Source organism: Urocitellus parryii, chromosome 1 (genome assembly GCF_045843805.1).
Source record: "Urocitellus parryii isolate mUroPar1 chromosome 1, mUroPar1.hap1, whole genome shotgun sequence".
Lineage (NCBI taxonomy): Eukaryota > Metazoa > Chordata > Mammalia > Rodentia > Sciuridae > Urocitellus > Urocitellus parryii.
Window position 1 is genome coordinate 504,378 of NC_135531.1, and position 24,338 is coordinate 528,715.

Consider the following 24,338-nt stretch of genomic DNA (forward strand, 5'->3'; position numbering starts at 1 on the left):
AAAAAATTCTCACCATTCACATCCCACCTGCTTTAGGCACCTAGCATCTAATGTCCAATTAAAAGATAGTGTGGTTAAGAGACCCCAAGGTGATACCACCCTTCAGATTTTTATAACCCCTGCCATACTACTAGCTATATTACCTGGGCAAATAATTTCCAGAGACACTTTCTCTGACTCTCTTTTTCCCCATGAGTTCACTTGAAATTCTCAACTTTTGGATTATGGCTCTTTGTCATAGTTCCCTGGGCAGTTTCGGGCTGTGAAGGGTGTTATTTTTTTCTTTTTCTTTTCTTTTTCTCTTCTCTTCTTTTCTTTTTCTTTCTTTCTTTCTTTCTTTCTTTCTTTCTTTCTTTCTTTCTTTCTTTCTTTCTTTCTTTCTTTCTTTCTTTCTTTCTTTCTTAACTAGGAATTGAACTAAAGGGCACACTTAACCTTTAAGCCACATCCCCAGGTTTTTTTTTTATTTGTTTGTTTGTTTGTTTTTTAACCTGGTCCCTCTAGGTTGCTTACAACTTTACTAAGTTGCTGAGTCTGGTTTCAAATATGTTATCCTCCTGCCTCATTCACCCAAGCTTCTAGAATTACAGGCTTGAACCACCACACACAGTGAAACATAGTTGTTTTTTTGTTTTTTTTTTTGTTTTTTTTTTAATGAGACCCTCTCCCATAATTGTATTTTTATGCCTTATAAGCATCCAAAACCCCCAAATTTCTTACAATAGTCAATTTCAACTCCATCACTCCAGAAGCAATCACTATTTTTATATTTTCTCAACTGATAATAGTCTGTGCTAGAATTTTATATAAAACACAAGAGTTTATGTATTTTTATTTAAAAGAACTTTAGTTATCTTGTTTTATTATTAATTCATAGTACATCTAACAGTAAGGCATTGAAGGACTTTACTAAATGCTATTCAATGTATAGGTAATTTGGCCAGAGTGTATTTAATTTTCTATTTGTAGACTCCAAACTATAAATATTAGGTATTATGAATAAAATGTTACTAAATGCTACTTTTGTGATGTATGTCTTCACTTCTCTTGGGTGAAACTTCAGAGTGGAGGTTTTGGGACTCACATTTGGTGTCTATGTTCAATTTTAGAAACAAAAATGGAAAATACAAGTTTGTTTTTCAAAATGTTGGGTCCATTATATATACTCAGAAATATCACAGAGGATTTCCAGTTGCTCTGCAATCTTGCCCACATGAGGGGCTATTAGCCTTTTGTATTTTAACCAGTCTAATAAATATGTAACAATATGCCATTCAGATTTTAATTTGCATTTATCTGAAGACTTTTTTTTGTTCTTACTGATATTCTGTACATCTTCTTTTATGAACCATTTTCTAATCTTTTGTGCACCTCTAGGAAATGGATTATGCCTCTTTATCATTGTTTTAAAAAATGTTTTTATATATCATTTACCAGAACTTTGCAAAATATTTGTTTTGTAACATATTGCCTGTAGGTGAGTCAAAAAAGTATGACTGTGAGCTATATATTTCCACTTAAAAATTCAATTTGTATCTTACTTTTGTGATAATTTTATTGTTTTACCGTACAAAACTTCACTTATTTTAGGAAAACAAAAGCAATCACATGAACAAGCAGCTGTAGTCTTATAGAGGTCTGCCTTACACATATCACGAGTGCTTCATGCCAACCTCTGCTGGAATATCTAATTGAATCTTGACATTGTCCATTTGAAGAAATCAAATTTAACGTTTCCCTATCAAAGTAAATGTAAGCCTTAATGTTAAAACTAGATAGAAAATATACAACAAATGTTGGTAACATGAACTGTGCTAAAGAACTTTTAAAGAGGGAAAAAAATTATATTTACTATTGTATTGGAAATTATTTTCCAAATATTAATCTTTTCACCTGGTGTGGTCACCATTGGTATGAATATTTCAATGACATAATATAAAAAATAATTAAAAAGTCCTGGGATTTTAAACCAATCTTTTGACTCTGAACAGTATTAATCATGAACCCAGCCTAATTCCAGTATAAGACTGGGAGACATCTTGTCAAAAAGCTATAAAAAGTTTATTTTTATTTTCTGTAAGAAAACTAAAAATTCTCTTTGGCCTGACAATATTTTGATGTTTTAAACTTGTTTGGAATTTCTACCTGTGCTTTGAATTCAAATATGCCTGGCTATCCCTGACCAGATAACAACCTTCTCTAAAACCTTACTGGTGCCTCATAAATCCTGGCTCCCGCTGACCAAATAACAACTCTATCTAAATCTCAGTGGCAGCTCATAAATTCTAATGTCTGGAGTTGAATTTATTCCCTACCTGAAATGTTGAGACATGTAGATCCTTAACCTGCTATCTGCCTTTGTTTTATGCTTGTCAAAATCTTGTTAGCTGTATAGTACCCGAGACACCCACCTTCTTTGTAATATTTTGTGCTGAAAATACTTTTTCCTGAAGATCAGAGGGTGATCTCTAGCATGGAGTTTTGTAAGAGACAGTTCTGGCCAGGTTTGTGTACACAATACAATCTTGATTTAATTTAATTTCAAATTGGAGTTGGTGGTCTTTTCATTGTGTTCTCTTTCAACATTAACTTTTTTTTTTAAACTTCATTGTAAATAAAACCAAAGAACAAAACAAAACTCCTGTAAATGAACTAGGTGCATAATAATAGCCATTTTTACTGAAAGCACTGTATTCATTATAGAAATGATATAAGCTTAAAAATTAAAAGATAGCTCAAATATCAAGGGAGTTTAGAAGTTAGAAATTTTTTCTTTCAGAATACAGGTGGTAAAATAGGTAGATGGAACATGTGCTGAGAGAAATCAAAAGTCTTTGCAGAGGTGGCAGCAGAGATTTGAGTCTTTCTCAGGTCTAAATTTTGCACAGAAGAGAAAATGTGAAGCATAACTATATCAAGTAATGTGCAAAAAAATCACAAAAATATTTATTATAAAAAATCATATCTACAGAAATGGTTCTAAAGAAGCAGTTTTTTTGTCAGGAATAAACATTTGGACATGAATGGAAGTTTTGGTACTATTTTTAAGTAATTTTACTCATAGAGAATAATCTTTATACCATTTCTCCATTTTACTGGTTGGAATTAATTACAATTTATATATCTGCTAAAAAAGATACTGAGTGCAGAAAAATATTAATTTCTCATGTTTAAGTCACCTACATCATTTGATCTTTCCCTTTTTAAATCAAAAATATGCATCTCTTAATAAATATCTCTATCTCTGTATATTAGCAGCAACTCAGTCATAAAATATACTATGATAACTTGTCTCCTCATGTACTTACAGACAATGAATTTGCTGCTTAGCATTTAGATATAATTTTCTATTGTGTTCTCTACTTATTTATGTCTGTATGCCAAGTTTTATTCAAGCTCTAAGTATATGCCTTAATTACTCTGTGTAGCAATGTAGGATCCATGTCTTATTTGTGACACATTTTTCCCAGAACTGTGTCTAAAGGGAAATATGTACAAGTTGATTATCCAGGCAAAAAATATCTATCTAACATTATATGTTATTATATATATATATATATAATTTTTATTATTTAAAAACACACTTTGTTCTGAAACTACAGTGATACTACTGTATTTTAGCTTGAATTATTTGTGAGAAACAAACAAACAAAAAAGACATTTCTCTTTGTTGGCTGGTGATTTTTTTCAACCTCAGGAGTCTCTTGAAGAATGGCAGAAATAGATATGTAACTCTCTAGTTTGATGCAGACCCATCAAACTAGATGATGTTTTGCTTCTGCTTTCTATCTTGATCATTAGAAACATACATTTATTTTCACATGAAACATTTTTGGAATTCTGTTCTGTTAGTTCTTCTAAAAATGAAATGAAAGTGAAAAAGAATGCAGGAAAGATAAATAATTAATTTCAAACAATTCATTTTAAAAATATTTTTTTCAAATTACCAAAAATTCTTAAAAGTTAGAAAAGTTAAAAGCTTTAGAAATAGCCTAAGGCTATTTTCTCTTTTGCTCAGGAGAGTAGACTATATCTCCAACTCATTCCTCTCTAGAATTGTACTGTGTGCAAATATGAAAAAAAAAAATGTGCTAAGATGCCCCACGTGGCTTATAAGTTTTAAAATCCTCACAGGGGCTCAAATGTGCCATTTTTCTACTTTACAGGTACAAAATCTGAAATTTGTATACTTAACAAACATTTACAAGACTGTAATTCAAAATGACCTAAAGAATAAAAAAAATTGAAGAACTGACCCACTGAACATTAATCATAGGGACTTATAATATTGAAGCCATTATATTAAATGTCTTTTTATCATTGTCACAATTTTCCATATTTATATCATCAATATATTAATCAAAATTTTTACCCACTTAATAACAAATCTTAGTTTCTATTTTAATTGTTTTTTAAGAAAAAATTTGTAGTAATTCATATTAATAATTTAATGTTCATACTTGTTAAAGTATGAAATATATACTTTAAAAGCTATGGCTTTGGCAAGTGAAAAATCCAGCCTAAATTCTTCTTAAGATTGGGAGCCATCTCATCACACAAGCATGAAAAGTTAATTTCTGCTTCATTATAAATTACTGTGATTTCTAAAGTTGCTTGAAATGTCTGCCAGTGCCTTGAATTCACCCATGTCTGGTTTTCCCTGATGAGATAACAACCCTCCCTGAAACTTTAGTGATGACTCATAAATTCTGGCTTTCCCTGACCAAATGACAACCCTCTCTGAAACCTTAGTAGTGCCTCATAAATTCTGATGTTATGATCTAAACTTACTCCCTAAGTGATGAACAATTTTAAACCATTAACCTTGTACCTGCCTTTGTATTATGCTTGTAAAAATCAGGGTTGTTTTCCCTGATAACAACCCTCCCCAAAACTGTAGTGATGACTCACAAAGGGCTCTCTGGTCTCAGATGCAATATACATGATCTGGAGCCCCTTCCAATCAAGAGCATTTTGTGGGAACTGTCCAATTCTGTGTGTTGTCAGGGAGGAGGAGGGTGGGCTTTCACTGTTACTTCTTATCTCCTAAGTCCTCTTTTTTTTTTTTTTTTTGACATTTGTCTGGACTTGAATCTCATACTTCAGAGTCACAGGTTGCTCTCCTGTGCAGAAACTGAGGATCCCAAGGAGGCCCAACTGCAGAGAACCAGGAAATGGTGAGTGTGTATTGGCCTAGTGAGGTAGGCTGGGGGAGAAAGACTATTTATTGGAACCACTAAGACTGGCTGTGGTGAAAACAGGAGCTAGCAGATTGTGACTCTGGGCAGTTTCTGCAGGCTTAAGTCCTCCACTGGGCCACTATGTCCTCAGTCCTACTGACCAACCAGGTGGGGAACATGTCAGTGGAAGAGACTCTTTGCTGTCTTCCTTATGCTTAAAGGGCATCTTCAGTCTGCCTAAAATACTATGTGTCAGGTGTGTTCCTGCAGCCCACTGTCTTACCAGATGCTGGAGATTGACAGGTGGAATAATTATCAAAATCAAATCTCCACAGGCCATTTTCTTGAAGGAAAGGAGCTGTTGTTTTGGGGCACCTAATTTCCTCTTGAGCCAGCTAATTTTTATTTTGACTTTCTTTTATTTTTATTATTATTATTATTATTATTATTATTATTATTATTATTTAGGTAGTTAGTGTCATTAGGTAAATCAGGTCTAATATCAAGTAAAATGAAGAATGAACATTATATTGAGAATGGAGTCCAGTTAAAGGGGAATTGAAAATGTCCCCAAGGCCCAGAGCCCATCCCAAGTAAATGTTAATGAAGCAGCTCCCAGCAAACAGGGAGATGCTAATTCAAAAGCCCTTCCTGCCCAGATTACTGCTTCAGCCCACCTGTCCCCCAGCCTTTGGGCCTTCCCATGTACATTCCATCACTGCAAGATAACAGATCAAAGGACAGAAATTCAACAGGAATGCAGGAAAGCTGAAGGAAGAACTTAGTTATAAAAAAGAGAAGATCTCGCCCTTTCATGGATTCCTCCTCTTGGGTCCCCTTCTTCCTCTGAGAGAAGTCTTTTCTACCGTCCTTTAATAAAGCTTCAACATTCCACTCTAAACTTACCTTGGCATGCTTCTCTTATATTATACTTCAGCATTGCGGAGGCAAGGACTTGTCACCGGTAAATAGCTCTAATAGTAGGTTTAAATTTATTTTGAGAAAGGTCATAGCTAAATTGCTGAGATTATTTTTGCTATGGTTGATATATCTAGACTTTACTATCACAATAAAGCATACAGGTTTTGCATACAAATGTATTCATATGGGGATTTTATTTGTGTTGTGATACTTTCATGATTATTGTAATATTATGATTTCTCAATATATATGAATAGTAGGCCATGATAAGTTTTTTTTTTTTTTTTTGCTCTTATAATTGAAAAGGTTTTTGGCTAAAGTTACATATAATTTTGTGTTTTTTTTTTCTTAGAGAGAGAGAGAGAGAGAATTTTTAATATTTACTTTTTGGTTTTTGGCGGACACAACATCCTTGTTTGTATGTGGTACTGAGGATCGAACCCGGGCCGCACGCATGCCAGGCGAGCGCGCTACCGCTTGAGCCACATCCCCAGCCCCTACATATAATTTTGTAGATTAATTTTAAAAATTTATGATTTGGTTACTTATTTCATTTAAAGTAAATGTTTTTGATTTTTTTTTATTATTGCATTATTGTTGTATTTAATACTCAGGATTATTTTGACATAATCATAAAACATGGAATATAATTTGCTACCCATCAGTATCCAGTAGTTCCCCTATCCCTATTCTCCTACTTCCTTTTATTGTATATTTATTTATAGCTTTTTAAAATTATTGCATTATAGAATACACATAAAAGTAGACTTCACTGTGATATATATATATTTGTACATAGCAATTTTGGTGAGATGTTTTGGGTATTAATTTGGGGGAAAATTATCACCTTTATAATGATGAGTTTTATCATCTATACATGGGATGTATAATTCAGTCTTTTATGTGCTTCTCATAATTTTTATTTTCTTATAAGTTCTACATATTTTATTTCTAAAAATTTACACATGTAAAATACCACTTTCATAAGGCACCTCTGTAAAATTTATACATAGTGTTTTATGCTCTTTTTTAAACTGAATATGTTATGAAATGTGACCGGCCTAGTGACCATTTTTCATACAGATTATTATTTTTCTCTTCCAAGATGTGTGTTGTATTGAGCCATGCCCTTGGAATTAAAGTGTTTGGTTGAGTACCATTGCGTACTTATATGTTATCATGGTCACATATGCTCTAATTTCACTAAGTCTCTATGATGGGGAGTATCATGTATATTCAATAGCAAAATATTTTCCACAAATAGATACTAATTTAAACTCCTTTTTAGTTAATAATTATTCATTTGTTCTATATTTTCATCAATATTATTATTTTTTCCCAAAATGGGTTTTTATTTTGCAATTGTTAATTTCTAAAAATTTTGAATTTTTAAATCTAATAGATATAACTCATGTATAAATTTGCAGTTCAAATTTTTGGCCTTTATATTTTTTTTATGATTTCTGGCTTAAAAGAGAAAATGGATCCAAAAATGCAGCTTGAGTTTGATTTCAACAAAAAGAAAAAGGTTTAAATTATTTTTTAAAATTGCCTTTTTTATCCTCATCATTTATTATAGGTTTCTTGTGTGATTGTAAGTGTAGGTTATTTAAAGTGGATTCTAGGTTTTATCTTTGGAAGTTACTACAGGAAAAATAAATAAGAAATATCTCAACACTATGGCTGCAGGAAAATGAGTAAATTTCCTCAAAATCATATGGTAATTAAATTGTTAAATGACATATTTACTAAACATCCACTCCTTAAGGAATTTTTTTCTTAAATATTTTTGGCAGTGAATCATGAATTCTATTATCTGGATTTTGGTGTTTAATATAAAATCATATGGAATAAAATTTGTTCAATCCTAGAAATATTCATACATAATTTGTTGTTTACTTAATGACATGCTGAGGAGATAGCAACTAATGAGCATATTTATTTTTAGAAATAGTTACTTTTTTGCTTTTCAGTTTCTAATAAGCCTTTTATATTTATTTCCTTACTGAGTCTTTCAGGGCCACTGATTTTTTTTTTTTTTTTCATTTTGTAATCTCCAGGCATTTACCCTTCTAAGAAATCTGTCTTGGGAGGTCTGTTTCTGAATAGTTTCTTAACATGAAAAAAAAAGTACTTGTGTTGCCCCTGAAATGTATTCTCAATGCACTCTCTTCAAAATGGAAAGAAAATAATATTTCCCCAGACTGACATCCCTGTGTCAGGAGCTAACAATACATTGATGGTCTTTGAAGAAACTTCATACAGTTCTGTCTGGGTAGTTTGATGTGGGCTGCTGAATTGCCATTCAGTATACAAATACCCATTTTTTTTTATCTATACTGTGGGAATAATTTTAGAGGACACAGATAAATAATGCTCTTCATGGAGGCTATGAATACCTGTATGTTCTGTAGTGCACAGCTGATAAAGCCCCTGGAAGACACTGTGCAGATACTATTTGGTTAACGATTATCTGCCACTCACATAAAATGTATTTCAAAAGCTTGTAATAACCTTTTCACTTTAGGCATCCATGTCATCCACATTCCTGAGTATAAAAGTATGAATCTTTCTTTTCTGAATTCCAGGGTCCATTTCTTTTGTGCTTCAAAGTGGTGCAAATAATTATGTTTTTTTTTTTTGTCTTTCTTTTACACTGTGTTTCTAATAAAAAATGTTCTCTGCTCCAAGTCTCTATTTCCCATGTCCACCTATGTTTAGAACATGACATAGAAAATTGTATTTGATAATTTATAAAGGAGAGTTGAGAATACTTCTGGTTCATGTCTTCCTTCCTTAGAAACTGAACAAGAACTATGCTTGGTCCTGAAAAGGGAGCAGCATAACCTATCAGATATATAGAAAAAATGTTGATTGATTGTATATTCTCTTCTAAGTATTGTCTGTTCAGATCCTTGGCCCATTTGTTGACTGGGTTGTTGTTGTTGTTGTTATTATTATTTTTATAATTATTATTATTTGCTTAGATTTTTGAGTTCTTTATGTACCCTAGAGATTAGTACTCTATCTGAAGTGTGAGTGGTAAAAAATTCCTCCTAGTATGTAGGCTCTCTCTTCACCTCACAGATTGTTTCTTTTGCTGAGAATAAACATTTAGTTTGATTTCACCCCATTTATTGATTATTTGTTTTAATTCTTGTGCTATAGGTGTCTTGTAAAGGAAATTGGGGCCTAATCCTACATAATGAAGACTAGAGCCTGCATTTTATTCTATTAGGTGCAGAGTTTCTGGTTTAATTCCTAGGTTCTTGATACACTTTGAGTTGAGTTTTGTGCATAGTGAGAGGTAGGGTTTGTTGAAGAGACTATATTTTCTCCAGTGCATGTTTTTGGCTCCTTTGTCTAATATATAATAATTGTAATTTTGTGCGTTAGTCTCTGTGTCTTCTATTCTGTACAATTTGTATATCAGTCTGTTTTGTTGCCAATGCCATGCTGTTTTTGTTACCATTGCTCTGTAGTATAGTTTAAGGTCTGGTATAGTGATGCCACCTGATTCACTCTTCCTGCTAAGGATTGCTTTAGCTATTCGGGGTCTCTTATTTTTCCAGATAAATTTCATGGTTGCTTTTCTAATTCTATGGGGAATGCCATTGGGATTTTGATTAGAATTGCAGTAAATCTGTATAGTGCTTTTGATAGCATGGTCATTTTGATAATATTAATTCTGCCTATTCATGAGCAAGGTAGATCATTCCATCTTCTAAGGTCTTTTCTGATTTTTTTTTCTTTGGGGTTCTGTAGTTTTTCTTGTATAGATCTTTCGCCTCTTTCATTAAGTTGATTCCCAAGTATCTTATTTTTTTTTTGAAGTTATTGTAAATGTAGTATGTACCCTATCTTTTGTATATAAATTTTTAAGTTTTGTACTTTTTATATATTTCAGTATTATTTATTAATAACTTATATTCAGCATTTAATGTGTCTATATGTTGTTATGTTTTTTGAATAAAGGGATAAAATAGCATTTTATTATCACACTGTTTTCCCAATATCCTAGCATCTTTCTTTGGAATGAATTCCATTTTTCCTCTTCCCTGCACTCCAATCTTCATTATGTATCACTGCCTAAATAACAAGAGGCTTATTAAGAGTTTTGTTTTTGTTGTTGTTTTCTGTAGTTCTACCATTTATTTTATTATGAGGTTTACCCTGATTGATTTAAGTTCATAGCATCAATCATGTGGCATCATGATATTTTCATCAGCAGTAGACTTTATGTACAACAGTGGAAATAACAAATATCTTAGCCAGATATCTAGATTCTTGTCATTATACTCAGAGAAATGAAAAATTGCAGAATATTCTTAGGATAAAATTTCCATCAGAGTGTATTTCCATCAAATGAGAAATCATTATATATGCATATATTTGAAATTATATATGATATAATTAAAATAATTATTATTTGTTGAATTTTCAAATTTGCTACTGCTTCTTTAATTGTATCTGCTTTTTTAAAATTTGTACTGTAAATTGAACCCAGGGGTGCTTATCCATGAAGCCACATCCTCAGTCCTTTCTTTATTTTATCAGTCTTGCTGAGTTGCTAAGTGCCTCACTAAGTTGCTCAATACAATATATATAAGACAATATTATATATAATATTGTCTTCGAATTTATGATCCTTTTTCCTCATCCTCCTCAGTCACTGGAACTATAGTTTTCCATCACTAGACCTTGCTCATTTGCTTTTTAAAAGCACCAACATGGATATTGGTAACTGTCTCTGTGTTATGTTCATCTTTAATAGCTTCTGATTTTGTTCTTTTGCTTAAGATTTTCTTTACTTTTAGTTTATAAAATTTACTTTTCATTGTGATCAAAGATTTGATAATAAATTCTTAGTCATTTTATGGCTTACTAATTATTTTCTGTATGTTTTATTTTCAACCTCAGGTTTAGTTGAATTTTAATTTTTGCAGCTGTATAGAGGTCTAAGTGAAACATAATAACCTCTATGGATATTGTTTAAAGAAATGGAAAGACAATTTAACCCAGGTTTTTTACTGTACTGTATAAACCCGAAGGACATAAAATCAGAATGCTACATTGACTCAGCCACATTAATGTTCATAGCAGCATAATTCACAATAGCTAAGCTACAAAAGCAAACATTCAATGAGGAATGGGTCCATTCAATGATGACAAAATAAAAAATTGTTGCTTATGTACACAATAAACTATTAATCAGCCATAAAGAAGAATAACTTTATGACATTGGCCAGTAAATGAATGGATCTGGAGATGTTATGCTTAGTAAAACAAACCATTTCTTTAAAACTGAATGTTTAATTTTTTTTGCTGATATGTAAAATCTAAAGTTCATAAAGTGGGGAAGGGTAAGAACAAGAACAGTAGATTGCACAGTGGTAAAAATAAATAAATAAATAAATAAAACGGAAGGAGATAGAAATATTAAAGATATGTATAAATCCTACCATCAGAGTCACCAACAAGAACAAGATTCTAATTAGGATAAAATATATCCCATGCTTACCTAATACCATAAAAATTGATTCTACTCTCAGGTAGAACTAGAAAGAACCAAAAAAAAAAAAATTATATATTATTTGGTATGTTAAAAATTGTTAAAATTATAAAACGGAAAATGCAAACAGGATTGTTTTTGTTATTTTTTATATTAATAACGTCCATAAATACCATAGAATGTTTGAACTTAAATTCACTATTAAATATTTCCATTATGTGGTCTGTCTACCTTGTTATATTTCAAAATTTCTCTTATACCATTGGTATTGGGATTACTAGAGATATTACTACATATTCAGAAAAGCCAGCTCTATCAGAGAAATAAAAAATAAGATTCTACACTTTAGTAAATCTCTGATTAGTGGTTGTACAATTAAAATTTGAGGATTCCCTTTTTTAATTACAATAATTTTCTCATCTGAACAATATACATAATTTAGATCATGATATAAAATATCAAAAATTATATATTTTTCTGGTAATGTCTGAGTTTTATGTTGTGTTTCACAAATGTGGAATATATATACTTTTTGGAACTTAAATCACTTTTTCTGCAGAAGTAGATAATAGTATCATTTTGTTCCAGAACACCACCTACATGACAGTCTACTAACTTTCATTTTAACTTCATTTACCTTACAGACTGTGCAAATGTTCATGTGGTTAATGTGTTATTTATTTATCTATTCTTTTTACAGTTACTGTTATCATTCAGGGATATAGCCATTGATTTTACTGAAGAGGAGTGGGAATGCCTTCAGCCTGCTCAGAAAAACTTATATAAAGATGTGATGTTAGAGAACTATAGAAACTTTGCCTTCCTTGGTAAGTTTAATTTCCATTTAAAATTTTTAATTAATAGTTATTATTTAATGTACTTCTGTTGTATCTTCTGGGAACTTCTCAATAAGAATGAGTTTCAGTTTTGTGTTTCAAAGATAAAGGGCATTTTTAGTACAGATAATTTACTCTTTAATATATATTGTTACTCTTTAATCTCTCTCTTTCTTGGTATGTTATACATTCTCCACTTTAGATAAGTAGTTCCTAGCATACATTAGTGATGTAAACTCTTGTAGCCTACACAGAGCAGGGGACACAGCGAGACATTCAAATAGAGAATACCAATCTAAAAAATGTTGGTAGAGTAGTTATTTAGCAGGGAAAAAAAACATTTTAGAAGCTTAGGTTTATTTCTTTTGATTTTAATCATTGAACACATACTGCCCTACATTTATCACATTTTCAAATTCTTTGTGATCCTCCATTTTCTTCTTTAGTTATGTCCCGGTTTATTCAGATTAACTATCAATACTTACGTTTTATTGTGAGGGCCAGCATGATGTGTTACAATTCTTCTTGTGAGGAAACCTTTAAAGAAGCAAAAAGAAGACAGAGAATCAATCTCAGTGAAAAGGAAAAAAAAAAAAAAAAACTGGCCACTCCTCTTCATGGCTGTACATAGTATGCCCCAAAATTACATAGCTTCTGTTGGAATGACTGCATTCTAACCTAGTATTATTTTAACCCCAAGTGTTAGCTAACCAAGATAGCATACAGTTAATACAAACAAAGAGTCTCTTCTCCCAAAGGACATTACCACAGAAACTAGATAGTGCACCTGTAAAGTTGTCTTAATAGCTTCAGAGAGAAACTGCTGGGACTTAACTATTGTGGGACTCAGGGTGCCAGTTTCCATCACCCGCACACTTTCTATCTCCAAGGTCAGAATACTTAAAGCCCCCCCCTCTTTTTTTAAGGCCTTATCTCCTTAATGCTGGTGGGGGAAAAAAATAGGGCAGCCATAGACAACAGCAAGTGCCAACATCAGTAAACATCCAACTATGAATATTTTTTGATGCAGATGAAATTGAGTAAACATGAAGTTAGCCAATCCAACAAGTCAATCATCAATCATCTTGTTGTACCTTATTAATGATATCTTTAAGGTAATCTAAGTCTTTTGAAATAAAATTACTATTATCACTTAAATTTGAAGGAACACATGTTATTAAACTTCTGATATCCATTATGATATAACAATACCACACAATCAATTGCAATCATGAATTTTAAGTATGGCTTGACAATGTTGTTTTTGTTCTTCATTAAGCATATTAACAGCCATGGAGGCATGACTAATACTTTTTATGATAGCATAGGTAAGTTTCATTGTAGTTTTGTAAGCCCATAGAGCTAATCAGGGAAACCCACTAAGGGAAATGTCAGAGCATCAAATTCTGCCTTAGAGAGAAGGTTCACTGAATTATCACAGTTTTTATCAAGAGGATAGACCTTTCATGAATATATTATGCAGGATTGTGACCTATTAAATACTATGTGGATGGTAAGGACACAGTTATTCTGCTAACACAACAATGAATATCATGAGACATTTTTTCAGGTATATAACGATTTCATCCAAGTGAGTCAAGATATTTTAATGGGTTGTAGAAGTCCAGGATCTGACAGTACTGAGTTTCCCACAAGTGGTGTACAAAAACAGAGCTAAGCATTAACAGAGTTTTGTGTGAGTTTAGCAACCAAAGCAGTAACTAAGTTATCCATAGTGCATTCTAACCTATTTGAGCCAACTCCTTTTGAGCTGAGGTTATTAATGGTTTTATATCCCCCAAAGAATCTGGAATTATAGTATCTTGGGTTCCTCTATTAATCTTTCTCCTCTTTTAAGGAGAATGATTATTCTCTTGTTTGGAGGGACTCTTCTCTTCCAGGGTTAAATGAATCTTACAAATTAGCTTGTCAAGTCCCTGATATACATTTATAATTGCTACATTTCATGCATCAAAAAGAACATTTTGGCATAAGTTTAACAGTCCATGCTTTTCCCCATGTGATCAAAGGCATAGTACCTTGCCATGATAATAAGGTGAAATCTTATATATATTTTCATAGATAGATAGATATAGATAGATAGATAGATAGATAGACAAATAGATAGATAGATAATGGCTGTTTGAGAATAAAATGCCTATTCAATGCAGATGACCAATTTTGAATATTAATTTTATGTTGTATATTGAGCACATTAAGTGTAAATAAAACAGTATTTAATGTATATTAATATGAGAGAGGCTAGATCTTGGTTTGTTTCTGTTTTAAAAGGCAAGGATCAGGATATAATTTACTCAACAAAAGCTTGTCAAATGATTATGAGAAATTTCATAATTTAAAACTAAACCTCATTCATTAAACATTGTGCAAAAGGATGAGATGTAAATGCAGAGGTATTATCCATCTTTAAACAAATAGGCCCTCTAGGAGCAGATCATGCTTGGCTTCTTTTCATGCTCAATGCTGGTACTGACTAGGAAGTTTCTTTTTTTAGATTCAATTTTGTCAGTATTTTTTTTCTTTTTTATTGTGTTTTTTAATAATGCATTATAATCATAAATATTTTGAAGTGAATAACTCATTATACTTCTGCTTTGTAAGCTATTTTCTATATTTCTTATTTTTCTATTTTGATTAATGATTTAATTTCTAGATCATTGCTTTTTATTGTGACATGAGTGGATTTTTTACATATATATATATATATATATATATATATATATATATGTTTTATATCCCCTCAAGTGTAGTGTGTGTGTGTGTGTGTGTGTATCCCACTTCTCTTTGTATATTCTATAGGTTTTTAATTTTTACAGTATTTCACAAGTTGCTTAGACTTGTCTTAAACTTGGTCCTGCTTGATAAGCCTCTCCCATATTGGTAGAATTTCAGGTTTGCACACTAGGAATGCCCCTCTCATTTTTTTAAAAGAATTATTCACATACACGATTTATGCTTATTTATATTTATATTTTTGTCTTAATTTCACTCTCTAAACTTTCTTTAAATCATTATTTAGTGTTCTTTGAGTAATTCATAACTGCCAGTATCCTAATTTTCAGTTTTTAATTTTTTTTTTTCTTGTCACTTGGATTAAGCCATGCTTCTCTTTGTTTATATTTGCTGTATTATTTTTTTTGTTCATTAAAGGAGCTAACAGTAGATTATATAGTTCATTTTTGTAAAAAAGTATAAAAAAACATTTAAATAAATAAAAATAGGCAACAGCAGTGCTGCATCCTTGTAATATTTGCAAATTGGGAGGCCATGCAAAAGTACTTCGTGTTGAGGGAAGTCATAGAAATTTAGAAACAGCATGAGTCAAAAAATTTTAAAAAGACTTGTGTTGTAGTTCAGTGATATAGAATTTAGGGGGTTAATCTGAAGCACCACACATGAAAAATTAAAAGTTAGATGACCTAAAGATGGAGAAATGCCAGTGCTAAATATGTATCCATGAATAATTAAATCAGAAAACTCAGCTTTTGTGTTTAGTGCAGACTTTGTTCTCAGTATTAAAGTTATGGGCTCAATGTATGTGCCTATCAATGACCAAATGTGTACAAATATTGTACTTATATACTATTATTATTGAATTATAAAATATTTTGTCTCTTAAAGTGTTATAAGAAATATATGCAGGACTTTGCAATAAGAGAAATGTGGCATGCAGAGATTAAGTTGCAGGTACATTTGATTCACATGTGGAAGACAGAAATTTAGTGGGTAAAATTTTCCTCACCAGGTACTGTGTTTTGTGTAGGGTTGATATTATACTCAAAGTTACATATTTTTATTTTATTGAGCATAAGAGAGTCAAGAGTTTTGTTTTACCACATGGTGAGTGTATTATATTCTTCATAAATACTAATAGAAGAAATATAATACCTTGTAAGAACAAAACTGATAATTATCTAAAATAATAATTGTGTTAATTCATTCTTTTTTATGTTAATTCACTATATTTAGTAATTTTACCTTGTATATATATAGTATAAAGTACCATGATATATTTAGGAAATAAACAAAGGTGTATTTGTCAATGAAAGAAATCATCATATCTCATGAATTTAAAAATATAAAAATCAATTTATTATACTTGATTGTTATGGGTTGACTTCATCCAAGTATTATGGCCATAGGCTACGCAAGGTTTTTATAGTCTTTTAAAATGTTTTAATGGAAAATTTTATAGACATATATGTGTATATTTCTTAGTAAATTTTTTTGTTCATTTTTCTGTTTAAGAGTCCATAGCCTCTTTACCCTTGTTGAATATTTGTGGTATTATCACTCAAAATACACTAGTTATTTTCATGTCTGTATGTCATGGTAGACCAAAGCCAGTTTTTAGATACTTTCTTTGAGAAAGCAACAAATATTTGTATGTTTTACATTTCTCTTGTTCTACTGAGAGTGAATGTAGCTGGTAGATATTTCCTAAATACACAATGCTATCTTATAGAGAACAAAAGGCTGTAGATGATAAAAGTAACATACTTACCTTCTCTTTATTATATTTCTCTTCTTAATGATATACTCCTCTTGGATGCTGTGATCTCTACAAAATTTTGAGTAATATTCTGAAGGTTATTTTGTTTGTGCTTTTTTTATTGAACTGATATATTTTTTTGATTTATGATGACTTGGACATACTAATCTTCTACACTCCTGATGTATTTATTCTACCTCAATTTCATGTTATGTATGTAAAATATATTTATCCCTGTCTAGTAGGTATTGTTTATTTTTTTTATTTTTGTTTATTTCAGCCATGACTCCTCAGGACACCCAAGAATATTCACCAGAAAAGGGCATAAAACATATATTTCACAAAGTGATAAGTGGGAAATACAGAAGTTGTGATCTTGACTATTTACTACAAAAGAAAATAAGGAAAACTACAAGTGAGAGTGAACACCAGAAATCATATAAAAAATCAGGTCTTGTTCACCACCAGAGAATTTATACTGGAGAAAAGTCCTACAAATATAAAAAATATGGCAAAGATTTTAGTAAAAAAAAGGTCTTATTTGCCACAGAAGAAACCACACTGGAGAGATGCCTTACCAATGGGAAGAATGTTTTTAAAGAAATCTCAACCTTTATTAAGCAAAGCAGAATTCACACTGAAGAGAAGCCCTACAAATGTGAAGAATATGGTGAACTACTTAGTCAAAAATTAAACATTATTTACCAAAGAAGAATTCACACTGGAGAAAAGCTCTACAAATGTAGAGAATGTGGCAAAGCTTTTAGTCAAAAAACAGACCTTATTCACCACAGCAGAACTCACAGTGGAGAGAAGCCCTACAAATGTAAAGATTGTGGCAAAGCTTTCAGTCGAAAATCACACCTTATTTGCCACAGGAGAACACACACTGGAGAGAAACCCTACAAATGTAAAGAATGTGGCAAAGCTTTTAGTCAAAAAACAGACCTTATTCGCCACAGAAGAACTCACACTGGAGAGAAGCCCTACAAATGTAAAGATTGTGGCAAAGCTTTCAGTCGAAAAGTAGGACTTACTTACCACAGCAGAACTCACAGTGGAGAGAAGCCCTACAAATGTGAAGAATGTGACAAAGCTTTCAGTCGAAAATCACACCTTATTTGCCACAGAGGAACTCACACTGGAGAGAAGTCCTACAAATGTAAAGAATGTGGCAAAGCTTTCAGTCGAAAATCAAGCCTTATTTGCCACAGCAGAAGTCACACTGGAGAGAAACCCTACAAATGTAAAGAATGTGGCAAAGCTTTTAGTCAAAAAACAGACCTTATTCACCACAGCAGAACTCATAGTGGAGAGAAGCCCTACAAATGTAAAGATTGTGGCAAAGCTTTCAGTCGAAAAGTAGGACTTACTTACCACAGCAGAACTCACACTGGAGAGAAGCCCTACAAATGTGAAGAATGTGGCAAATCTTTCAGTCTAAAATTACTCCTTATTCACCACAGCAGAATTCACACTGCAGAGAAGCCCTACAAATGTAGAGAATGTGGCAAAGCTTTCAGTCGAAAATTACTCCTTATTAGCCACAACAGAACTCACACTGGAGAGAAGCCCTACAAATGTAAAGAATGTGGCAAAGCTTTCAGTCAAAAATCAAACCTTATTTGCCACAGCAGAAGTCACACTGGAGAGAAACCCTACAAATGTAAAGAATGTGGCAAAGCTTTCAGTCAAAAATCAAACCTTATTAGCCACAGAAGAACTCACACTGGAGAGAAACCCTACAAATGTAAAGAATGTGGCAAAGCTTTTAGTCGAAAATCACACGTTATTCTCCACAGCAGAACTCACACTGGATAGAAACCCTACAAATGTAAAGAATGTGGCAAAGCTTTCAGTCAAAAATCAAACCTTATTTGCCACAGCAGAAGTCACACTGAAGAGAAGTCCTACCAATGCAAAGAATGTGGCAAAGCTTTCAATCGAAAATCACACCTTATTTGCAACACAGAATTCACACTCGAGAGAAGCCCTACAAATGTGGCAAAGCCTTTAGAATAAAACAGGCATTATTCACCATAGAAGAACTCACGCTGGAGAATAGCCCTAAAAATGTGAATAAAGTGGCAAAACTTTTAATAAAAAATAAAACTATTCACCACAGCAGAAGACACCCTGGTGAATATGAAATGTAAATAAAGTGATAATACTTTTAAAGAAAAACTAAACCTCATTAACAACAGAATTTATATAGGAAAGAACCCCTATGAATGAAAACAATGTATCAAAGCTTTTAATAAGAAATCAATTCTTTTTCACCACTAGGCTATTTATTCTGAAAAGGAAACATACAAATATAGAGAATGTAGAAATATTTTAAATTATATATCATACATTACTAGACATCAGAGAAAATATGTTGGAGAGAAGCCTTATAAATTAGACCATTGAACCATTCCTCTAAGAAGGGGTTAAAATTTAATCCTCACCACAATAATCATAGCAGAGAGAAAGTTTGGAAATGTGAAAATTGACAATGTGACAATGCCTTCAAAATTTATTCAACAATACTCAGCACCTGTGGATACATACAGGTTAGAGAGAATACAAATGGAAAAAAAAAAACAACAACATTTCATAGCCACATGTTTCTTAAACACTAGTGATTTTTGGAGAATACATTGTGCCCAGAAACCCTAAAAAGTTAAATAATATTTCCCAACTTATTCAAATTTTAAATTCATTGAACATCTGAAAAATCATACCAGTAGTGAACATTGAACAGATTTTGTCCAAAATGTATGCCTTATATAACAATGAAACATTTAAAATCAACACCTTGGCAAATGTGAGAGTATAGTGAAGTCATTATCTATACATTACACCTTGGTGTATATGAGGATCAATAAAGACACAACTCATTTAAATATCGAATATAAGTAACTTGATTAAATTTATTAAGCATTATCAAGTTATTTGGTAGAAATGTCAGTCATAAATATCATACATGTATAATGCAGAAACCTCATCGTTGAAAGCATATATTTTTTTTCTAAATCAAATATTACTATTTTCACTTTTGAATACCAGAGAAAACAATTATAAGGAATCTATTTTTTGATGTGTAACACTGAATTGTAATATTTTAATCTTTTTTTGTATTGCAGTTTAAATTTAGGGATTTTTAAACACAGTGCCACATTCTTATGTCCTCTCTCTGCCTTTTCAAATTTTGATACTGGTCTTGCCAAGTTGTGTGAATCCACACTAAGATGCTGAGGCTGAATTTAAACTTCTGAAACTACTCAGCTTCCCAATTTGCTTGGATTACAAGCATGGACCATCTTGCCCAGTTTACAGTGCATTTTTTACCTATTTATGTATGCAATATGTCTTTGTAACTGAATATTTCTGTATATGTTAACACTCATGTATTGCATTTTGTCATTAAAAGACAGATATCACAGTATTCCACTTGATTAAATATTTTATGCAACAGTAAAACCTACTATTGAGTAAATAATACTCTAGCATTTCTTAATACTTTTACACATTTTAATCAAACTTAATGTGGAGTATAATTTGCATAATCAAATCATTGTAATTTATTTTATGGTTTTTTTTTCATGGTGAAATTACAAGTTATAGGAAGGACATAGATAAATATTGGAAAATAAGCCCCAGATTTTCACATCTTGATTTACAAATTTTAACATTTTAACTTTTTAACATTTTAACATTTCATAATGATTTGAATAGACTGAATTTCCACAACCTTAAAGGTAGCTCTTGCAGGAGAGAAATGCTTTATCTTTCTTGTGTGTTCATAATGCACTTCTAGACTTCAGCCTCATTGGAAACATTTCATTTTTATGTGAATGAGGTAAATGATCAGTGTTTTCATATACATTAGTTAATTCTGACATCACTGTTATTCTATAGGCAGTGTTATTTTAGGGCAGGAATCAGAGAAATGGATGTGGAGTCAAGGTTGAGTGAGGTCTTATACTTATGAAAAAATAATCAATGAGCTATGTTTCATAGTCTTATTTTCTGTGAACCAAGTGGTAAGAGGTAAACTGAGAAGGCTTTATGTAAAGATTAAGTTTCTTATCATAAAATGTTGGCTTACCAACTACAATAGGGCAAAGGCTTTTTATGCATGGAATCCATTCAAAAATCATATTGAATATCATTCACAATATTATTAATATTACATATAATTTTTGAAGAACTGAGTTTAAAACAATATATGGCTAAGAACAATGCCTGGGGACATTGTACACTCTCCAATACAGACATATTTATACCAATTTAATTATACATCAAATTACACTAAATAAGAAGAAAAATAAATTGGATCAAAGCACAACAATATACAAATAAAAACTTGTAAAGATTTAAGCAAGAGACAAATACTGGATGAAGTGTGGCCTCTAAATTCTAGGGGGAAAATCATCATATAATCAGAGGTAATTGAAGAAAGATGTTACCCAATTTGAGCTAGAACAGCATTTGAAAGAAAAAGAATCACAATGTTAGCAAAGATTATTCACTTCCTTTTGTATGCCTTATAATATATTCCAAAAGATTCCTGCATGTTTTATTTCAGTCAAATTGAGAAACAATCCAGAAAGTTAAAAAAAGAAAAGTATTTCTCCTCTGGTTTTAAAAGCAAGAAAAGGAATAAAGATTTATTGAGCTAGAAAAACTTACTAGTTAGAGGTAAAAAATAGAACTGAGATTTCCAGAGTCTCTGTATAATGTATTTCAGTGATCTCTGGATGCATAGGGCATTTTTGCATAACAAAGAATTTGTTCACTTATGTACAGCTAAAAGAACATTGCTGTTTTTAGTAAGTCTTTTTTATTAATAACAGTGATGTACCTTTCAGGTGTTTCCAGCCACAACAATACACAATTTCAGAAATCTTCTGGTTCATGCTCCATATATTCTGCCACAATATTCACCAGGACAAGATAATATAAACCTTTTGTCAGCCCCATCAAAGAATTCACTTCTATTAATTTTAAGGCCAAACATATACTGCAGAGAAAAGTATGATACATTGAACAACATAGTTTTACTTAGTAAAAAAATTTTTTTAATGAAAAATATATCCCAACTGTTTTGTCTTGGGATTGCATTAGAAAAATATGAGGTAATTATACTGTGTATTATGACCTCAGGCTCTGAGCCTTAAAATACAAAAGAATATTTTATGTTTATTTTTAAATATAGTTTTTATATTTCATACATTCAAATCAAATTCCACAGCAATTAATGAAAAAAAAAGAAAAACAACTGCTTTTTGGTGTCTCATCATGACCTTTCAATACCTGCTGTAGATTGCCTGTGGGTTCCACTTTTAATTTAAAAGATAATAATTTTTCCATACAGTTTGGATCAAGTGTTGGACAAAATCTCCTGCATTGTTTTCCTGGGCAAGCTGTCATACTTGAAACAACTGAACCCCCAATTGAAATATCTTTACATTCTAATTATATCAGTTCTTAACTGATCTAGCATAAAACAAATCCACTTTCTTCTTGTTGAATATCTTGAGCCCAAAGATATGTAACCTGAGAGCTAAAAGAAAAGGACATAAATGAAGGGGTCTTTTTAGCATAAGGCAAATTGCACTTTTTTCTATTTAATTTTTCTGCTTGTGATGATGTACACTTCTCTACCTACTTAAAATATCTACTTCCACAGACCACATAATTCATAGTAATTCTCAGGAGTATTATCTATCTTTCAATTTTTTAGCTTTCTATATAGTTACCGCACCACCTCATGGCCAGATCAATATTTTCTTGAACTTCTTCATATATTAACCAATACACTATCTCAGATATGTTTGTTTCTAGATTGTCAGGGATCCCTCCTAGTGAATTCTGAGATGTGTGAGAGGTTGAACAAGCATAGAAATTTGCTTATAAAAAATAAGCCATGTTGTAGGTGGGAAGTAAAAGGAGAAAATATGCAAAAGTCCTCATCAAAACTTGTATATGCTGATACTACATAAGGGTATTCCAATGGTGTCTGGTTTGGGGTGTGGAAGCAACTTTTCTTATACACTATGAGAAAAAGTTCATCAAATATGGTTGTTATAAACTTTTTGAGAACACCCAAATTTACCTTAGTAATTTCTACATTGGAAAACTACTGTTACTTTTAAACAAAACTATTCATTGCAATAAATCTGAAATAGTTCTTTAATATTGCAGAACAGAAAATTGGTGGCATTACTGACTGAATGCCAATATTTTCCAAAAACACCTATAGGGGTACTTAACAGAATGCATGGATAATTAAAGTAAAGACTGAAATGACACCCAGAAACAACTACTTATAGAAAAGAAAATTTATTACCTTATTTCAAATACTAGTGCACTCTTTTGCTTTTTTTCCCCAAAAGTTAATTTTTTTAACCTTTTGATATGATATTTCACTTCATTTATATAATATGATCAATAGTATGTTTTTTCATATGCACTCTCTGATGCATCCCAAATATGTTTTCATACCCCAACACCTTAGCAGATTTCTATACACATTATTCACTAGAGAAACAGTAGTTACTTCTGAAATCTATTTTGCCCTTTTCAAATGAGGTCTTGTAGGTTTTTTTTAATATCTGAAATAATTAGAATGAACTTAATTCTAATTAGCATATAGTAAATTTCTGTTAAAAAGAGCATTTATATAATCTATACAATATGGTATGTGGTTTTTCATGTTTTTAGCTACAATTTATTGAGTATTATAACAATCTTATTATGTGGGTAAGATGTGGGTATGATGAACAAATAACAATTACATGCTGCATTGTTAGTAATTCACCAAACAATTTTTTTCAAAAACAGACTCTCTGATGTGTGGTTTTTACCAACTATTATATTATGAATGAATGAAGTTCAGTAAATGAATAATTGGAACTACATACTTGCTTAGGGTGCCTATAGCTCATTGTTAAAAACCCTTTAGTTATATAAAATTTTAATACTGTTTCTTACATTGTGACTTAATGGAATTTTGATAAAATGTACATTAGTAATGCTGAAGTCTTTCATTGAATCTTATATCAGTTTATGAAATAAATATGCTATATGTCATTTCCTCAATTCTAAGTGTCGTATGTTTTAAGAAACTATGAAAAATTCAAATTAAAGTTAACATACTAATATCAATAGCAGAAGCACCACAGGAAAAATGAAAACAAAGAATTGGGAGATTTCACCATTATAGATATATTTTTCTCAACATCTTTTCAATGTACCTAATACAGTATTGATACCAAAATTAATGAGCAACTTCTTCTCGTGCTGAGTGTGCATGATGTTATTATATAAAATACAAACAATTGCAAATGTTTCAGAGATGCATTTTACAACATTACTTGAAAATACAA

At 31.4% G+C, this 24,338-nt stretch overlaps 1 protein-coding gene across 1 annotated transcript in view; it reads left to right on the plus strand.

Annotated features, from left to right (window-relative positions):
- The window catches only part of LOC144255367 (uncharacterized), a 38,442-nt gene extending 14,493 nt beyond the window's left edge, over positions 1-23,949 (plus strand). Inside the window, exons 2-4 of the mRNA XM_077799905.1 lie at positions 5,107-5,177; positions 12,314-12,440; positions 17,243-23,949. Of these exons, the coding sequence (XP_077656031.1) occupies positions 5,175-5,177; positions 12,314-12,440; positions 17,243-18,783 (1,671 nt within the window). The 5' untranslated portion in view covers positions 5,107-5,174 and the 3' untranslated portion in view covers positions 18,784-23,949. The remainder of the gene's footprint in view (positions 1-5,106; positions 5,178-12,313; positions 12,441-17,242) is intronic.
- The last annotated feature ends 389 nt before the right edge of the window (positions 23,950-24,338 follow it).